The sequence below is a fragment of the Corvus brachyrhynchos genome, unplaced genomic scaffold (genome assembly GCF_000691975.1).
Source record: "Corvus brachyrhynchos isolate BGI_N302 unplaced genomic scaffold, ASM69197v1 scaffold5, whole genome shotgun sequence".
Taxonomy (NCBI): domain Eukaryota; kingdom Metazoa; phylum Chordata; class Aves; order Passeriformes; family Corvidae; genus Corvus; species Corvus brachyrhynchos.
This window is the reverse complement of record NW_008238321.1, coordinates 12,956,245-12,971,741: the sequence shown is the minus strand read 5'-3', so window position 1 is coordinate 12,971,741 and position 15,497 is coordinate 12,956,245. Positions and strand designations below refer to the sequence as shown.

General features: G+C 40.2%; 1 protein-coding gene across 1 annotated transcript in view; it reads left to right on the top strand.

Annotated features, from left to right (window-relative positions):
• LOC103615637 (nodal modulator 1) overlaps window positions 1–13,910 on the top strand; it is a 24,348-nt gene extending 10,438 nt beyond the window's left edge. Inside the window, exons 17-30 of the mRNA XM_017734223.1 lie at window positions 678–773; window positions 2,848–3,057; window positions 3,351–3,433; window positions 4,350–4,509; window positions 4,634–4,760; window positions 5,400–5,513; window positions 6,162–6,289; window positions 6,894–7,035; window positions 7,850–7,933; window positions 8,833–8,943; window positions 10,276–10,377; window positions 10,596–10,715; window positions 11,240–11,332; window positions 12,095–13,910. Of these exons, the coding sequence (XP_017589712.1) occupies window positions 678–773; window positions 2,848–3,057; window positions 3,351–3,433; window positions 4,350–4,509; window positions 4,634–4,760; window positions 5,400–5,513; window positions 6,162–6,289; window positions 6,894–7,035; window positions 7,850–7,933; window positions 8,833–8,943; window positions 10,276–10,377; window positions 10,596–10,715; window positions 11,240–11,332; window positions 12,095–12,226 (1,702 nt within the window). The 3' untranslated portion in view covers window positions 12,227–13,910. The remainder of the gene's footprint in view (window positions 1–677; window positions 774–2,847; window positions 3,058–3,350; window positions 3,434–4,349; window positions 4,510–4,633; window positions 4,761–5,399; window positions 5,514–6,161; window positions 6,290–6,893; window positions 7,036–7,849; window positions 7,934–8,832; window positions 8,944–10,275; window positions 10,378–10,595; window positions 10,716–11,239; window positions 11,333–12,094) is intronic.
• Window positions 13,911–15,497: the final 1,587 nt, after the last annotated feature.

The window sequence follows — 15,497 nt, the reverse complement described above, 5'->3', positions numbered from 1 at the left end:
TAGCAAGGTGTATCACATGTGTTTTCTTGCCCTTCCTATCTTAAAAATAATAACAATCAAATAATGATAGGCTTTAAAGATGCTGTAGTTACTTTAGATGGGTATTTTTGTCAGCCTTCTGTCTGTTTAGCGTTGGGTTTGCTTTGTAACAGAGAAGAGTTATTTCACTGAAAACCGTTGGTCACTTCTGAGAGCTGAAATGCAAAAGATAGGGTAGTAAGATTACTGAGAGGCACTTACCACTATTGCATGTCACTGGTGCCATGACCTTCTGGTGATTCTGCTCACCCCATTTCCTGCAAGCTGAATAAATGTTCACCCTTACCACAAGTAAGCAATGCTGATCTTCCTCAGTCAGCCAAGTTTAATTAGTTATTTATAGGTTATGGTCCGGTGACGTGTTTAATGACACTTCAACATATGAAATCAACCAAATCAGCTTTAGCTCGAGAGGAAGCAGAAGGCACCAAGGAAGGAATTGCTTTGGGGCTCAAATTGGGAAAAGCTCCCTTTCCAGTAGATGACCATCCCAGCGCTACAGCTTTGCTGAGTAATTCCTGTACTGTCTTTTATAAAGCATTTCAATCTCAGGGGTGAGAGTGCAGACTCTGCTAAATAAGATTTGCTTATTTAGGAAGGGGACCTTGAATTCATGTCTCTGTTCCTTTGATTTTCAGGTCATCTCCCAGTATCCTGACACTCACTGCAGTTCGACACCATGTCCTTGGCACGATCGTAACTGATAAACTGATGGATGTGACTGTTACCATTAAGTAAGGACAAAGAAATTGTGAGGCTATAAAAAGTGGAAGAAAAATACATTTATCTCATAAAGCTTTACTCCAGTTTTACTGCTGCAGTGGCTGCTTTCTAAGGGGATGGCATCCTAGCCTAGGCTGCGAGAGGTTTTTATGCTAAGATGTGCTTTGAGTTCTTTGGAGAGAGATAAATCCAGCCCTCATTTTGAGCATTGTCTCATCATTTCAACATTGCCCCTCCCTTCTTTTGTGTCATGGTAAAAAGAAATTATTTTCTGAGTTTTTGTATACTTTAATGAGCTGATGTTTCAGAATTGAGAGGGTGTTGTTTTAGCTTAGGTCTGAGCTCTTTAGGCACTGGCATCTATTTTTTTCCTTTTCTCTTTCCCCAGAATGAGAATCTGCTGCTTTAGAGCATTGTTACTGGTGTGAAGAGGGTTATAAAAGGAAAAGCATGCAGAGTGATTACATACTAATGCACCAATTTGTGTTTAGCTGAACAGACAGCTCACTAGGGAGCACTGATTTGTGAACAGCTTTAATTGTATGAGGTGCCAAATCTGCCTGAAAGTGTCTGATAATGATGAGTGTTTTACTGATACTCTGCTGGTGTCTACTTGTTCTAGACTATGAGTTCTCAAACTTTTTTGAGTGCAGAAAACATCTTTTCAGAGAACATTACCTACAGAGCATTGCCTTGAGTTCTCAAAGATTAATGACCCTATCACTGCAACTGCTGGGCAACTCCAGCAGCTGGAAAGGAGACATTGAGACAGCAGAGAGCCATTAGGATTTTAAAAACAACTTAGTGGGGAGGTGAATATTGTACCAACATTCCCAGCTTGTTGGGTTTTTGGAGGGTTGGCAAGTGCTTTGAAGGCAGCTCAGTTGCCACAGATATCTCTGATCAATCCTGCCTCAAGCTTTTCGGCTGAAGTCCAATTTGTGAAGTGCCATCAACATAAAGGGGACAGCTCTGGGTTTAAAAGCAAGCCAGTTGTTTTTACAAGTCTGTGTGCCAGATCCATGACTGTGATCCATTAACTTTCAGTTAACACAAAACCCCAAACAACCTCAACCAAAAGCAAGGCTGATTCTCACCAGTTTTTGATAATGGCTTGGTATGTTTTAAAAATAAGACTGTAGTAATTTTTTATGAATATCTTGAGATTGTGTGTGCCTGTATGGATTTTTAATAGGCTTTCAGCCAAAAAAACCTTTATATATTTCTGTATTGTCTGGACTGCAGAGAAGGAATATAAAGCCTTGATGAAACTTAGTGTGATAGAGCAATAGTAACTATATTTTTGTCTTAAAAAAGACAAGCTAGAATGTATGTGAAGATTGAAGCAGAGACAGAACTATCCTGGTAATCTAAAGTGGTTGTAGCAAAAGTAATTGTGATCATTTCGGTTCTCTCCTCACTGAGAATTCAGCCTGTTGGAGAAGAGACAGATGATAAGATATAAAGGATGATTGGAGTCTAGAAGAAAATGCTAGAAAAGAGAGGATGCAAGATCAGGGAGAGTGAAACAAAATGCATAGTTCTGTGCTGATTCTAAGAACTTGGTTGAACTTATCTAGCAATCTGTTCAGTGGACAGTGACAAGATGGCTGAGTAGTTCAAATGTATAGGGCAGAGAGGTGAGAACTCACAGCTTTTCCTGGGAATTGCTGGCTCTTGGAAGTATTTATGTGTGATAGAAATTATTTTCTCCTTGTATTCTCTGCTTCTGAGAGGTAGGTTCTGAGGCAGAAGTTTATAGTTCAGGAAAAAAGCAAGCTTAGCAGTCTTTCTTTTGTATAACTCATCCTTTCTGTATTAAGCTTGTTCTCAGGTTTGATATTCCAGCCTTTCTTTTTTAGTTTAAGGCTTTGTTAAAGGTACTCTTGCAAACTGATCCTTTGGCCTAAAAATTTATCACTCCTGTGCTCTTGCCAGAATGAACAGGGCAGTTGAAAAGAAATGGGTTTAAAAAATATGGTGGGACTTGTCTGTGGTGTTATAAAGGCAGTAATTAGCAGATACAACAAGCTGTTATCCCTCCATACGGAAGGAGATGATTTTGTTTTTTCTCCATATTTTCAGGTCATCCATTGACAGTGAACCTGCCTTAGTTTTGGGGCCCCTGAAATCTGTTCAGGAGCTGCGTCGGGAGCAGCAGCTGGCAGAAATTGAGAGCCGCCGGCAGGAGAGAGAAAAGAAGGGTCAAGAGGAGGAAGGAACAAAGCCACCAGTGCAAGAAATGGTGGAGGAGCTCCAAGGACCATTCTTATATGAATTTTCCTACTGGGCAAGGTAATACCAAGCTCCCATGGACAAGGTGTATTCTTTGTGCTATTGTGTGGTGTTTCTGCCAAGCAGAATAGTGATACAGCTCCACATAGGACAGAGCTGCTGTCTGGGTGCCCATGCCTTTGGTGACTCTGAGCTGCATGGAAACCTAGTACCACATAGCAAGAATTTTGCTTAGGTTGTTGATACTTTTTTCTTGGAGTATTTAGATGCATTCTTGCGTCAATATGCTGTACTCTGTTCTACATGAGAGCTGCTAATTCAATTTTCTTCTAATTATATCTTGTGTTTTACAGGTCTGGAGAGAAGATTACTGTAACACCATCATCAAAAGAGCTGCTTTTCTACCCACCTTATGTGGAAGCAGTTGTTAGTGGAGGTAAATATAAATAATTTATGGTTTGAAAGGAGTAGATTTTTAAGGTAGAAATGTATCTGTGTAGATAAACACATGAATAACTCAAAAAGGTAATGTTAGGAAAGTTTCAGTTGCAGCTATTTCTTTGGGCCAGTTTCATTCTGGAATTTGGAAGCTATTTGATAGATGATGCAAGTATAATTATCATCAGAATATTCTTCCAAGTGCTGAAAAACCACCTGGCACAAGAGGAAGGCTAGGTTTCTGGGTATTACATCAGATTCCCAGAATTGTTCATAGTACCATCACCTAGAAAAAGAGTTGTGCAAAAACAAGGTTTCTACTTGGAATTTGTTACCAAACTGTCAGGGTTATCATCAGTTAATGATGCTACTTGTTAGGTTCAGTGTCCATCTTGTCCTCAGGTTCTTAAGTGAACATACTTTGTTTGAAATCACTGGGAAATGTTAAGTGCCTCTTTTCATGTGCCTCTTTGTTTGCATGTTCTAAATGCATTTGAGGGAAGGAAATAAATTTTTGCTTAATGTCATTAAACATGACATACACTGACCTGAATTTGAACTCAGAAAATGTGGTCAAAGCTCAGTGTAATCTGGCTTGAAGGAAGTATCATTGCCATCATCTCCATGTGGCTGCAGTATTTGTACCTCACTGAGACCTCCAACCACTTCAGAAATCCATAAGGTTTTTTTGGGGATGTGCTTATAGCTTCAGAATGTAGTTACTCATTTTGGTACTGTTCAGATGTTTAAGAGGTGTTGAGAGGCCATGCAATTGTGTGGATTGATCTCTTGTTCTAAGGTAAAAGGCCACCAGCTGATCGCTTTGGAAGTAGTTAAACTCCTGTTGTAAATCACAGTGTCAAGTGTATTTTTGACTTTTTTCTTTGTCTTAAATCCCCTTCACAATGGCCAAGAGAGTTGTCCTGGGAAGCTGATAGAGATTCATGGAAAAGCAGGCTTATTTCTGGAAGGGCGAATTCATCCTGAACTGGAAGGTGTTGAGATTGTCATTAATGAGAAAGGAGCAACTTCCCCACTTATCACAGTTTTCACTGATGACAAAGGCACTTACAGGTAATGAACAGATTTGTTTTGAACCTTTGGATTCTTTAGTTGAAATGCAGTGGTTACTTGACAGTGTGTGTGTGATATCCAAGTGTTTTTTCTGAAACAAGTTCTGTATTCCTTTTATTTGAAGTGTTGGGCCACTCCACAGTGACTTGGAATACACAATCACTGCTCAGAAGGAAGGTTTTGTTTTGACTGCAGTAGAAGGAACAGTTGGAGACTTCAAAGCTTTTGCTCTTGCTGGGGTGACATTTGAGGTAATGTTCTGAACACTTTGGGTTCTAAATGAATAGTGTGTGCAGTTAGAGCTGGACAGGCAAAAAGTTAATCCATGTCTTCCAAAGACAAGTGGGTGTGGGATTTTGGGATAATTTATTATTACTTGGATAATAATCTTTGTTGTGAGGAGACAAACCTCAGTGGATGAGCTCAGTTGTAGACCATGACTTGCCATGCAGAAGATAACTTTGCAAGGTTTACAGAGTAGAAGTTAGGACCTGCAGTCCAAAAGACTGGCTTTATTTGCTTTTGTGGAGTTAGACCACCCTCTTTTGATGAATTTTATCCCTCAAGGTGTAGGTGTAGTCTACTTCAACTAGTGCCTGGTTCCAGACTTTGGGATTCTTTGTTCTGGCCCTCCAGTGTGTTCTATGAAGTGGTAGAGAATGGCAGCTGTGGTGGCACATGGTGTGCCACGGGCTGTGACTGGGATTGGGAGCAGAGGGTTCTGCAGCCCTGTGGTCTGGCAGGAGGGGCAGTACAGATGTGGTTAGTTCTGCTTGCAGCTGAGTGCTCAGAGCTGGCCCACCTGGGCTCTGCAAGGGGCTTCTCAACTGAACCCTTCTCCATAAAGAAACCCTCACTTACACGTAAAATTGCTGATTTTTCAAAAACAGATCAAATCAGAGGATGACCAGGCTCTTGCTGGAGTTCTCTTGTCTCTCAGTGGAGGGGTGTTTCGGTCCAACCTCCTCACACAGGATAATGGCATGTTGACTTTTTCCAATCTGGTAAGTTGGAATGATTCATCTGAACGTGGCTCTGTGCAGGGCTGTGTTACTTTGCCCTCCCAAATAGGGCTCTCTTGAGTGGCAGGTGTCCTTTGAAACCTAACCCACGATGAGAGATGTAGATTCCTGAGAATAAACAGCACTAAAATCTTAGCAAGTGAAAAATGGGAAATCTAACATGGCAAGAGATTTCTCCCCAACAGGTCGTAGATGATGTTGATTGATCTCAGTTACTAATTTGCAGTCTGTAAACATGAAACAAGCCAATTTGTTGATGATCATTGGAGAGTCTTTAGGGGAAGAAAATCTAATTACATTATTGATCTGTATGTGTGTTGACATGCTTGAGTAGTTTCCTTGCAGACATCCTTCTTTTGTGGTCACTTTCCTGTCCTTGAGGGCTTGTGGTGAGGTTTTAGGGCTGCAGTTTCCTTCCTCTCTTAACACTTTGTCACCAGGTGGAATTCCATTGGTTTATTGTCTAATGTGCTCCCTGTTTTTCACTGCTCGCGTTTTCCGACCAGTTTAACCTGTGGTTGGAACAGAGGACTTCAGCTCTTCAGAGAGCTCTTGCAAAACATATTTGTTTGGAGTTGGTGAGTTTTTGCACCACTATGAGTAAACATCTTATTTTGTGCCTCTTTGCAGAGCCCAGGGCAGTATTATTTTAAACCCATGATGAAAGAATTTCGCTTTGAACCGTCATCACAAATGATTGAAGTGCAGGAAGGACAAAATCTCAAAATCCAGATAACTGGTTACAGAACAGCTTACAGGTCAGTGGAGCTGGAATGCCACGGAAAATGCTATGGGCTGTGTCAGGATGTGTTGTGCCAAATACATGTTTCCTCCCAGCACACCTCTGTTCTTGCAGGTTTGGAAGAGACTTTTCAAGTCTCAATTTAACTTAATTATGCTGTGTATAAGTACTTCTTTTGGCCTTTTTTTCATGGATGTGGATATATAGCTAAGCCCAGATGGCAGAGCTGTAGGAACAAACATGGCTATGAAAGCACTGTCTCAGTGGCACTGGAAGTGGCTTGTGCTGCCTCCCGTGGGAGAGGACTATTCTAGGTATGGTGTAGACCAATTCAGGTATCTGACTTGAAGATCCTTGCTTTCCTTACCTGGAGGGGTAAGAGCAAGCTGCTGTCCATGGAGTTTAGGGAACTTGGATTCTTAAAGTTGTACTCTGAACTGCAGCGAATTCTGATGATTTAAACTGTTTTACACACACATTATAAACACCCCTTTTCTTCTCCATGCTATGGTAAATACAGTAAGTATTTTTTCATCAGTTGTAAGAATAAAATGTCTTCAAAATATGCATTAAAACAGCATCTGCACCTCTGTAGCAACTGGTTCTTTGTACACCTCTAGCTGTTACGGCACAGTTTCCTCTTTGAATGGAGAGCCTGAGCAGGGAGTCTCAGTGGAAGCTGTGGGACAGAAGGATTGCAGCATCTATGGAGAGGACACAATAACTGATGAAGAGGGCAAATTCAGGCTCCGTGGCCTTCGGGTAAGGAGTAGGAGGCTTTCTGTCATTTACTTTTCTGTCAGTTGATGATGGAGCAATGAAATGGGTTCTTTTCAGTAGCCACTGGTTTCTGTTTTCCCATCATGTTTGCTTACTGAGACTCCCTTGAGTCTCTCTGTGTGAAGAGACATGGTCATGTAGAGAACATTCAGTCTGATAAAAGGGGGAAAACTTGTGTATGTCTGTGAACTTGCTGGCAGCATACTGTGATGGCCTCCACAAACACTGAGCAGTTGCTGTGACATGACACAGCCCCTGGTCAGTGCTTGGGTGACCAGCAGGGAATTTTCATAGGCAAAAGAATTCGGGGAAGTGTTTAGTTTCTCTTGTGAAGGTATCAACAGCCTATTTTTAGCAGGATACTGGCTGTGGGTATGATGTTGATTGCACAGCATGTATGTGAAGTAAACTGTTCTTCAGGGAATGGGGAAGCTGAATTTATGGCACCATTGTGTAAGGAGTCAACAATTTGCTGAAGTAGAAGGCAATGTTTGGTCAGGTTTTAATCCTGTGTTTTCCTTCATCACAGCAGATGATTTCTTTTAATTCTGTGATGTAACAAACTAATGAAAGTTCTGTATAGCCTTTTCTTATTTTCTGACAGTAAACACTCCTAATAGTGCTATTGAGTTGAATTTTGTATTTGAGATAAGTAAAACTTTATGTAACTGCATAGAGTTAAATCTGTTTGGGTGGCGTATCTTGAATGGAGTGTTAGAAAATTCTCTTATTGCTCTCTAAAATTAAAGTATGTATTATTCAGTGTTGGGATTGATCATCTGAACGTTGCTTTCAGCCTGGCTGTGTGTATCATGTCCAACTCAAAGCTGAAGGCAATGATCACATTGAAAGAGCTTTACCACAGCATCGGGCAATTGAGGTGATTTTTTCTCTTTTTTTGTAGCATCACTTAAATATGAAATGGATCTGTCTAGGCGTTCTGTCTGTTCTATCAGCAGCAATGTAGTGAATGCATTCTGTTTAGACAAGTGCCTTTCAGCAAGTCATCTCCTTAAAAACAGGTCCCATATTGTGTGTCAGCACCATAGCTCAAAACTGAAGTGAGATAAAGCCCAAACAGTAAACAAGTGAAAAGGATTCTTTCACAGTTATGAAAACTATGCATCCAGAAACAAGAGAATAAATGTATGGAATACCTTTCAACATTTCTTTACAATATGGAACAACGCAGTAGTAACTTCAGGATATCATAAATTGTCATATTCTCCTATTGTTATATTTAGTTATGGACTGAGAGATATTGTTATGTGTTATTGGGTCCAAATCATGCAGTCTTGATGTTGGTGAAATTGTAATTTGGACTAGCAGTTTTATTTTTATAAAATGTAATAATTTTGGATTGAAAACTGGTGGAATTTTGTTAAATATTCCACATTAATCAACTGTAGAAACATCTCTGTGCATCTCTCAGCACAGATGCAAAATACTGAGACCAGTGTTCTGAGATCAGGCAGCCCTGTGGATGTACCTCAGCCTTTTCTAGAATAGTGTGTGCTTTTGATACTTCCATTTTTAGTTTAGCTTAATGTCATGAGCCTCATGCTGATAATGCCCAAGTCTGCAATTGCAAGCGGTGCACTCTGGAGAGCAGGAACTTGCAATGGGAAAGCTTTCAAGTTTCCATGTGTTTAGTACAGAACAAAATTCACTTTTTATTTAAAATGATCAGCAATATTTGTGTTGTGTTAATGGTTGTGTTACTGTCCTTTGTTAACTGTTCCTCTCCTGGTAAAAACCCGAGGCTGTTTTCCATTGCAGGTTGGGAACAGTGACATTGATGACGTTAATATTATAGCGTTCCGGCAAATTAATCAGTTTGATTTAAGTGGAAATGTAATTACAGCTTCTGAATATCTCTCCACATTATGTGTAAGTTCAAGGCTTTCTTCTTGGTCAAGTGTATTTGTTATTGCTTTCACAATGATTTTTTTTGCGGGGTCACTGGAAGTGGTTCAGTAGCCAGAGCACACTTTTAATTCAAATTAGAACTAATAGTTTAGTGAAGGTGAATTTGAATTCCAGATAAATTGAAGATTACAGTGTTCCTGACTGCTTTGCTTTAATGTCTCCATTTTTCATGGGAATGTGTTTAAGAAACACCTTCTCTGGTTGGCCTGTGCATTTTGGGATCTGCTTCCCTGATTAGGGATGCTCTGTCTGTAGAGGGATCAAGGCAGCAAGGGTGAAATGAGTCCTTTGTATTAGAGACTGCATTAATTCCTGAAACACCTGAAATTTTTGTCCTGTATGTCAAAACCTGAAGATACCATGTGAATTCAGTGATACCACAGGACATGTGAATTTAAAAGTACATAATAATAGACAGTATGAGACAAATAGGAAAGCTGAAATTTTCAAAATTCAAAACATTGCACTATGATCTGAAAAAACTTGCTAAAAACCTCTGATCCTTTTGGCTTAGGGTGCAAATGCTGAAGTGTCTGCAGGAGGTGTTGATGGAGTAGGAGTTACAGTATCATTTCGCAGATTTAAAAGTTCCTTGAAATGTTACCTACAAATATAAATGCAGAGCTTGGATTTCTTTCACACTGGCTTGTTTTGCATCTCACCTGTCAAGATCTCATTGCTGTGCTGTTGGGTTTTTTGGGAGACATCCAAAGGATCCAACACTCAGAGCAGGTGTGAAGGCAAAATGTATCACCTTACTGAAGAGCCCCTGGGCATGTGTCCCATCTTTCTGGGGAGATTTATACCCTTGCAGTTCAGCCTAAGCAATAGGAATTGATGTCAAAATTTGATTATGCGGAAGTTATCCAAGCCTGTGCTTGCTTCATATTAGGTGGGGTCTTGTGTTGCATGTACTGCACGTGAGCTGTTGATGGGTGCCCGTCGTCACCCTGGCCTCCAGTGTGCTAAGGTGTGCTAAGGTTGGATACAGACACAAGTGAGAGCAGTTTTGTGATCCACAGCACAGACTGCTTTTCATACACTAGGTATGTGGAAATGTCAGACAACAGTCGTTCCTAAGTTATTTCAAGTTCTGTAAAAAGACTGTTTCTGTGACTTTTCACATCCCAGATTAGGACATTTCCAGGTGTTCTTACTTGACAACTTTCTGTTTTTATAAACACATGATGAATTTTGAAGTGCTTTTATCCCTGAAGATGTGGGATGTCTGCAATACATATTGTGGTGCAGGCTTGGAAATACTTGGTTTGTGCTTTCTTCCTTCATTTACAGGTGAAGCTCTACAAAAGTGAAAATCTTGACAACCCAATTCATACAGTCAACTTAGGCCTATCCCTGTTTTTTCATTTCCCACCACTACTGCGAGATGGAGAGGTAAGAATATTGCTGGAAAATTAGCTTAGATCACTTTATATTTTTTCCTCTAAGGACACTGAAGTGTAATTTGTGGTGTGCCTGCAGAGCTGTATTCATGCTGGACTAACCAGTGTCTTGGAAGATTTGAAGCATGTTCGACTGACCTTTGCCTTTAAATGTGATTTTGTCTCAGACTGCTCCTGATGCTGTAGCCTGAGTGTATTTTTTACCCACAGAATTACGTGGTGCTCCTGGATTCTACATTGTCTAAATCACAGTATGACTACACCTTGCCTCAAGTTTCTTTCACTGCCATTGGATATCATAAACACATTACACTGGTCTTCAGTCCCACTGTAAGTACTAAATACTTCACAACCTGCATGTATTTTGTGCTCTTGGCTTTCTATCAGTGTAAATATAAAGAGGTTTATGAGTGGCATTAAAGTGACAATTAATTTGGATTTGCTGTGTGTTCAGTTGCCAGTGGAACAGGAGGGAAACATGAAACAGCAGTTGGAAATGAAGGGTGCAGATGTTCCTGAAAGGTTCTGTGCTGGCATGGCTGCTGTAGTGGGGTCCTAGAGGTGTGGGCAGCATGGGACAGGTAAAGCAAAGCACACCAGGCTGACTGTCAGTGGAGACTGACCATCAGTGAATTGGCTTTACAAAGCAGCACACCTCAGGAAGGGGGCATGCATGAGTGACCCAGAGGATGGCTTTGAAGTGGAAGGCAAAGTAAATCCTAGAACAGCACTTGGAAGGAATTCAAATGAGAAGGGCTGGATGTGCCTCATGATCCTTAGAGTGCCTTAGAGCTGAGGGATTTCATAGTCAACTGTTTAAAAAAAATAAAATGCATGATGTGCACTGTTTCCAGAGAAAGCTGCCTGAACAAGATATTGCCCAAGGCTCTTACATCGCGTTACCGCTGACGCTGCTCCTGCTGTTGGCTGGTTACAACCACGATAAGGTGGGTCAGGGTGGCTTTGCTCTTACCCAAATATTACTGTCCTATCAATGAATATGCTGTACTGTGCTAACTGAGGCTTTGTTGGGTTGTTATCCAGGGAGGGATGCAGTCACAGTCCCCTTATGTGACATATTGTAAGAAAAGCCAAAATGTATCCATGGTTTTGGACAATTACCTTCCTTTAAAAAAAGCTTAGCATGAAGGTGAGTTCCTGTGCCATGGTGGAATTTTGGCTTCTCATTTGATCGGTCTGAGAAAAAAACAATACAGCATCATTAAAATTCAGATAACCAGATTCAGTGATAATAGGAATGAAAATAATTATTTTATTGGCTTCAGGAGCAATCAGACTGGAAAAAGTCTTGCAAGTCTTCAAGTCTGGTCTCTAGCTTTATACCCTCCCTCGTTCAAAAGCTCTCAAGAGGAATACAAATACCTGCTGTATAAATCCCTCTGTCTTTGTTGACAAGCTGTGCTCTTGTAGTCTTTCCTCATATGACTGGATTTCTGTTCTACCAAGAAGAGAAATTAAATTTGTGTGTGCAGTTTGATTTCCTCTCAAACAATCACTTTAGGTTTTGATTATCAGAAATTCCCAGAAGTTTGGTTTGATTCCTCCCTGAGATTTGCTGCCATATTCCGATGTCTTTGTAGATGTGCCATCCATGCAATAGAATCTGTTTGTTAGGGGCCACATGTCTAAAGAACGATACCATTCAGACCATTGTAAGCACGATTTGCTCCCCTTTTATTTTTCCCCAGCTTATTCCCTTACTGCTCCAGCTGACAGCTCGACTGCAGGGCGTCCGTGCTCTTGGACAGACAGGCTCTGACACTGGGAGCTCAGAGGATGCAAAGAGACAAACAAAGAAACAGAAGGCGAGACGGACATGAGATGAAAGGAAGGATTGTATGAAGTGGTGCTCTGTCAAACTGGAGCCTGAGGAGGCAAAGCCACTAAAACACATTTCTGTTGAATTTGCAGACTTGACATTTTCATTTTTGCTACATGAGCACCATTTGTCACCTTAGCTCCATTTTGGTTGTAAATTTTCTATGGAGTCTATAGATTTCCTTGTTGTAAAGTGATTAAATGAATGCCTCCGCTGTCACTGTGAGTGCATCTCTCATACTTGAAGACAATTAATGATTTTTTTTCTTTTCATTGGAGCAGGTCATGCTGTCCTTATTAATGATTTATAAAAGCAGTGGTAGTAGACTACATGATTTCAGTTTCAGTCTCTAGATTCTGGGATTATTTTTCCTTACTTTTTGAAATATTCACTTCACAGAAGTAGCACACAGGGATTTTACTAAATCAGTGTTGCTTGAAACAAAATTTTAGGGGACATAGCTGGACTGGTGAATTATATCATTGTCACTTCCAGTTCAGCAGTTTGATTGAAGAGTCTGTCTGATTTCAGTTCTTGTCCAGTGATAATGTTATCTTTGATTAAGTTTTTGTCTGATGAAGACAAATTCTCAATGTCATGTAAGGTTAGTTGTTAGTATCAGGTAAGTTCTGATGTTCCTACTGCAAAAGCAGTGTTTCAAGTTTAGTTTCCTATCCAGTGTGATCTCTGTAGAGCTCCAGAATTCCTGAGGTGGCTCCAGCTGGCTGCACTACTCTTTCCAAAGCTGTTCTGTGTTTTTGGTGATACCCATTCACCCATGATGGTCACATCTCCAGCTCAGGCCATGCTCAGTCTTTTTCCCAATTAATGACTGATTTTTTTTTTTACCATTTTTTACCTTTTGGTTTTTTTAACTATAAGGAATGTGAGCTTTTTAAAATCTCCAATGTGTGCAGTCCCAATAATGTAGTCTGTAATAAATAACTGTTTCTTACAGGCTATCTTTTGATTCCTGCTTGAAGTAGGTAGTTGGACATACACAGTTTAAATGTTAATGGGGCTTTTTATTGACAAATACTATAAAGGTTAACAGAGCATTTGAAGATGCACATAAATGCCTACAAATATTGCAAAGACATTGGTACTGCCAGTAAGTGGCAATGTTTCTCTTTTACAGTACTTGAAATAAAAGTCCCCTTACATTTAAATGTTTAGGCTTACAAACCCTACTATTCTTAGAAATTTGGATGCTGAAGGTTTTACACTGTTTTTGTTGCGCTTTGCAAGAGTTTGGGCCTAAATACTTATAACTTAATTCAGTGATGATTCTAATGTCTCAGAGGGAAATTTTGTCAGGACCGTAATAAGAATGTAGAATGTTGAAAAGGCATTATGTATAGAGCTTGAGATGAAGCTCTAATAAATTATCATGCTCTCTACTTAATGACTTTGAATTTGATACTGCTGTGATGAAATATATGGGGAAAAGACAAGGTGTTCTAAGACTTACAATAAATTGTACGTTTTCAGTACATTTTTATTTTAAGCTAGTGAATGTTAAGAAAGTTATTGCTACTTTGGGGAATGTATGAGGAAGAAATGCACATATCCATGTGCCTCAAAGGAGTTGCAGATACTCTCATCTCTGAACTGTGAGACTGACTGATGATTGAACTTAAACATTGGAACTGCTGTTAATAAAAAGAAAAAAAGGAAAGTGTTAATTCTTGCTAATTTAATGTTTGCTTCTAAATCTAGGATTTGCCCAGTGTCTCTTCTCAAGATTGTCTTTTCTTTGCCTTCTGCATCACACTTGTGACTATGAGTCCCATGTTTTGAGGTTTATTCTACTGTTGAAGTGTTAATTCCTAACAAAAACTGCAGCTTGAAGTTTCTCACTTGGCAGGGAAGTTGTGCTCTTTGAGAAAACAGGGAAAACTAAAGCATGACAGAATTTTTTAAAGCAGAACTGAATGCCAAGAAATCAGTATCTTCAACTGTTTATAGAAACCAATAATCAGATCCACAGGCCCAAGCAGAAAAATGAGTGTGGTCTCTGCAATGCCCAGAGCCAGGAGCATGAAGCAGGACAGGGGGACAGGTCTGTGTCCGTGGGCACTGCCCAGAGGGTTTGTAGAGACGCTGTTCAGGGGCTGTACCTGGCACCTCTGCAGTGCTCCCAGCCCTTCCCCACAGCCCTGGGGAGATGGCTCTGCCCTGCTGGTGAGCAGAGCTCTGGAGGACAGAGAGGTTCTCCTTTGGACAGCAGCACTCAGTGCAGAAATGGTGCATTCGGGTCAGGCCTGCCTGCTGTTCTCTTCTGGGTGGAATGCTTAGGTATCACTTACTCTGCACATCTAAGGTTTGAGTTTGTGCTCTTAAGACTTCAGTACTGGTTGGACTGGCCCTGTCCAAATTACTGAAAATGTCAGTTAAAGCTGCTTGTTGCATCTTTCATTAATTTATGTTAATGTAGAGAATAAATGCAGGATGGGACTAACATAATATGTTGACTTACTAGAAGTCTTTCAAGACTCAGTGTTTATTCTTCTTTTTTGCAGGCACAATAGTGGAAAAATGATTAATTCATTTGCCTGATGAGCTAAATATGGGCAAATGGCTGAATTCTGTGGGAAAAGAGAGTAAGGCCCTCTGGATAAAGATAGCATTGCATGTTACTTATTTTTTCTGTCAAAAGTAACAATGAATATTACATATATTTGATTAATCAATGATGCACAAAACTATTGTTTAAGATTGAAATGGATCATTAATACTGAGTTTTACAATTTCTTTATAGATGGTACAGCTTAATTTCTAAATTTCTCTCTTTATTAGATGGCTGTCACACTCCAAGAACAAGTGTTTTTGATTAGCATGAGCAACAGTGTTAAAGATACAGCAATTAAAAAAACCCCAAATGGGATTTAAAAGCAAGAAAACAAATACCTAAAATAGAGAGCTCCGTGCTTCCCTTCCTACTGAGGGTAGGATTTCAGGAGGAAATATCTCAAATCTATGTTGCTTCTTTCTGTGCTGATGAGGTGACTGAGGCTCCCCACCTCCTACCAGGTTACTTTTTACTCAGCAGAATATGAGCCTTGCCAGCTTCTTGAACCCACCAGGGAAAGAAAGAGATGAGATTTAAGTCAGTCGAGGCTGACAGCAAACAGGCCATCCTCTGACACGGCACTTGTGCTGTGGTGTTACCCTTATGTGTTTTCCTTTGTGTCAGCAAATGTCCATACTGGGAAAATAAATAGGCAAAGCTGTGAGCCTTCAGCATTGCCCATCTGAGACAGGAATTTGAT